Genomic DNA, 4,520 nt, shown 5'->3' with positions numbered 1-4,520 from the left:
ATAATTGTGTGTTTGTCACCCTAGTGCCAAAGCAAGCGTTAACTTACCTTCCTTTGAGAACTCCACTAGACTTGGAGCATACTCTCATTATCTCAATTGCTCATATAAATAACGGCATACATTATGTGCCGCTTAGACTTAGTGATGATGCTCCCTTGCCACCAGTTATATCAGGTTACCACAATCTAGCCTACCCGGGCATCGCTGACTTGTGGATAGCAAAGGTTCAAGAAAAACTTGCCGACTGGGATAGGAAGGTAAATAAAAAAAAATTATATGTTGTACTTGTTTTTGTTCTTGATTTGAGTTTGTTAAATTATGTCTATTGTAATGCCCAGGCTTGTTGAATTAATTTTAGTAAGATGTTGAGCAGGTTGTACAGGAGCAAACTAAAAAAAAGCACACAAGCACAACACAGGGGACTTCAAAAAAGAGAAATAGAAATAAAAAAGGTATGTCATATCGATGGGTTGGTCAGAAAGGATTATTTGTTTTAGGACTTGTTTTTCATAAAGGTTCTCTTTTTCTAACATGTATGTTTGTTCAAGTCTCTGTTTTTCCTCCTTGTTTTATGCCTTTTTTTAGTGTTATATAATAAGAGTTTGTTTTGAATTATCGTAATAACTTCAATGTATAAATGTGGGTTTCGATCCTAATTCTTAACGCATTGATTCAACCCGCCCCCATTGCCTTCCATACTAGATTGATACTTTTGATATATATTTCCTTTATGTATGGGTGTTTCAGTTCTAAATGGCAATCCCAATAGCTTGTTTTATGTAGTTTAGTTTGAGAGTTACGTAGTAATAATAGTGTATATCTCGGTTTGTTATTTTTCCGGTTGGATTGGTCTTATTTCACTTTTGAGTAACATTTTAATTTGTCTCATACTCATTTCTTTTTGAAGAACAAGGTGATACAAATATTGCTCAAGGCACAAGCAACGACCAAAATGTTCATTCTAACATTGGTGAAGCAAAACCGCATGTCCCAATTCTTTAACCAACATGTGCGGGACTACCCGATTTAAATGAAGATGTTCATCCCGGCGGAGTGGATCGTCGACCTTGACTCGTTTAGCTTTCAAGAACTCATTAACAAGGCCAAAGAGAACATGAAGAGAAGCAGAAAAAAAAATATACTAGGTCAGAGATAATTCTAAAAAATATGGAAATCGAGCATAAGTGGGTAAATATTTTACACTTTAATTTTAATCTTTGATCCGGGATATGATTAAAGATTTGGCTGAGGTAACCCTGGATGGGCATTGTGGTTATAGATCCATAGCTGCACTTTGCTAGGATATCTGAGATGATTTAGCATGGCGACAATGAAGGGGTCTTATCTGGAAGAGTTGATGCAGTATGCAGATTACTACACAGAGTTGTACGGTAATGCCAGGTTTGAAAACCACAAAAGAAACTTAGAGTGTACCGAGTCTTCTACAATGAATGAGAAAGAATGGGTTGATCTCCCGGATATGGGTTCCTTAGTTGCAAGTGCTTTTAATTCTGTTTTTGTCACCATAGCGCCGCGACAATTTGGTGTCACGTACTTTCCGATGAGGACAGGTCCAGAAGAAATGTTCCGGATAATTACAATTTTCCACATAAACAAAGGACATTTTGTGTCAGTTGTGCTCAAGGATATTGCTCCACTACCTTCGGTTTGGCGAGATTGGCAGTGTGTTAGATGGCCAGAAGCAGCAGTGTGGGAAACTATTCTGAAAGAAAAATTGGGCAGGTGGGCTGGATCAGTTCCGATCAATATGCAGAACCTACAATATGTTTATCCAGACTAGTTTTAGTTGTTGGATAGAAAAATAAAATAGTTAGTTGTAACTTACTAATTATTTTCTGTGGATGAACCATCAGTTTCTCAAGAATTACTCTGTGCTTATTTCATTATAGAACATGGCTTATGGCAATATTGATTATAATATGAGGTTTTGAGTGTCAATGTGAACAAAGATCTCTTAATATATATATATATATATATATATATATATATATATACTTAACTAGCGTGAGTTACTATGGAAGATAAACCTGCATTTAAGCCATTTTGATGTTTCAAGTAATGCCCCTTTAATTTTTTCCATCGTTGAAATATAATTTTTTCCGTCGTTGATTCTTTGAAATATATGGAAGACTTGGTACAATTTGTAGGCCCTTCTTCGCTGCTACTAACCTTTGCATTACTTGAAATTAGTTTGCTCTTGTGACTTGGTTTCCTCTGCAGTATACCGCTTTTAGTACTCTTGATGTATCTTTCTGCCTTCTTCTTACTCGCATATGTGGCACATTTTCTTCACTTCTGTTTCTATCTTTACAGCTGTGTTTCCTATTAAGACAATTGGCCAACCCCCCTAACAGCCCTTGGTACATCTGTGTTTAGATTGTACTTCCCATTTTTGCCTTTTGCCATATACATAACATCTGTTTATAAACCTGCATTTGTTAGGCCACCTTCATATGGTGGGACAACATCATGAACTGATATGAGAGAACAAATAGTCAACAAAAAGAGAAGTGGATAACATCTCAAAAGATAAAAGACACTTTTCTTGTATCATGATATTAGACCCAGATGGATTCGAACCATCAACCTCTCAACTAGTGAGTGCTCTTTCCATTTTGAGCTTATGGATCCATTGATAGCAAACACATAGGGAAACTAACATTTATTTTGATGAAGTAAATAAAAACCATCCAAAGTCGTTTACATCACAACTACAAAAACATCTTAGCATATATAGATGGGGGGTCCTATCACAGCACGGGAAAAACAGAGACAAGCAGTTGATTATAGCAGCAGCACAGCAAAAAAAGGGTACAGGAGCAAAGAAAGACAAAACACAGCCTGTATTGTCACGACTTAATGTCTGCTCACTGTTTCCATTAGCTATCTTTGCTTCAAACAGAGAGATCTGGTTAAGGCCCACATCTCTCCTTTTACTAACTTGCATGTATTCACGATGAGTAACATTTCCTTCACGAAGTGTTGAATTGAAACCTGAAATATCAACAATATGACATCCTAATATCAGGCAGATCACATGAAAGCGGTATAACTAACTGACAGCTAAAATTTTGACAGTTTTGAACATGCTGGCAAAGATATCTTAGCTTAAATTAATAATCTTTGATGCTTTGCTTATGCTCCCTCTTCGTGGGGTTGCGTAGTTGCCTTGTATTCTTCGTGACTTGCTTCCGAAACCTGTCGCTCTACTACATTGTTGGTACCCTCGTGAAGACGATCACTTGCTTCAACATCAACCAACTCAACCTCTTTGTGGGGTTGCTTAGAAGCCTTGTGTTCTTCGTCACTTGCTTCAGAATCCTGCCGCTTGAATAAATTGTTTCTAGTCTCATGAACACGATCACTTGCTTCAACAGCTATCAGTGCAACCTCTTCTTGGGGCTGCTTAGAAGCCTTGTCTTCTTCTTGACTTGCTTCAGATTCCTGCCGCTCTATTACAATGTCGGTACTCTTGTGAAGACAATCACTTGCTTCAACATCAACCAACTCAACCTCTTTGTGGGGTTGCTTAGAAGCCTTGTGTTCTTCGTGACTTGCTTTAGAAACCTGCCGCTCTATTAAATTGTTGCTAGTCTCATGAACACGACGACGATCACTTGCTTCAACATCCATCAATGTAACCTCTTCTTGGGGCAGCTGATAACTATATAATGAATAGTCTACCTACGAAATGAACGATGAATTCAAGACGTAAGTAAACTAAACTAACTTTCGTGTCTGATTATCAAAGCTTCTACTCTCAATGCGAATTGCACTAAATGGAGTACGAAGTTCGTTCCACTCCTAGTTCCCTAGCATGGATTGTTTTCTAAGTCTAACTAGTCGCTCTTAAGTCAATGAGAGCTTTACGAAATATTATACTACGATACTTAACTAAGATGATTACTAGAAATTAACTACAAATGCTATGGAAATACTATTGTTTGACTCTAGATAAAGGAATTAGAGGGGAATTGAATCCACCTCGAATCCAACTTAATCACCTAGTACAGATTGTGGTATCTCGATTCTTACGTTTTCACGGCAAGAATTCCGAGTCTAATCCCTAGTGTTCATGGCATTTCTACCAAGTACTAACTAGCATGTGAGGTCGCCCACCCATTCTCATGGCTAAAACACTCCACCTTCTAGAGTGGAATAGATGCTAAAACGTTTCTATACTAAACAACTAAGTTTTCATCAAGGCTTCATCAACCCCTCTAATGGAGGTTTAGCCTTGAATCATCAATCTAACATTTCCCATTGAATCTAAACTAAACATAATGTGAGAAATTTAGATTTACTTAATTTGAACAATAATGAATCTAACTTAATGGGTGGAATGAAATAGGAACAAGAATTGAAATTAGATCTATACTGGAAATGACAAAACTCAAACTTGATAAAAATACTACTTTATTTATCTAATCAATCAAGAACAATGATTCAGAGATTTAATCTAAAACAAGAATTTAAATGGAACTAAAAACTTAATTTAA

At 36.8% G+C, this 4,520-nt stretch overlaps 1 protein-coding gene across 1 annotated transcript; it reads left to right on the top strand.

Moving 5' to 3' along the window:
- Nucleotides 1-1,321: 1,321 nt before the first annotated feature.
- On the top strand, nucleotides 1,322-1,801 carry LOC147487745 (uncharacterized). The gene has a single exon (XM_086574123.1). The coding sequence runs from the start codon at nucleotides 1,322-1,324 to the stop codon at nucleotides 1,799-1,801; it is 480 nt and encodes a 159-aa protein (XP_086430249.1).
- The last annotated feature ends 2,719 nt before the right edge of the window (nucleotides 1,802-4,520 follow it).

This window comes from Coptis chinensis, chromosome 7 (genome assembly GCF_015680905.1).
Source record: "Coptis chinensis isolate HL-2020 chromosome 7, ASM1568090v1, whole genome shotgun sequence".
Classification (NCBI taxonomy): Eukaryota; Viridiplantae; Streptophyta; class Magnoliopsida; order Ranunculales; family Ranunculaceae; genus Coptis; species Coptis chinensis.
The sequence above is the reverse complement of the archived record's forward strand: the minus strand, read 5'-3'. Positions and strand labels throughout refer to the sequence as shown.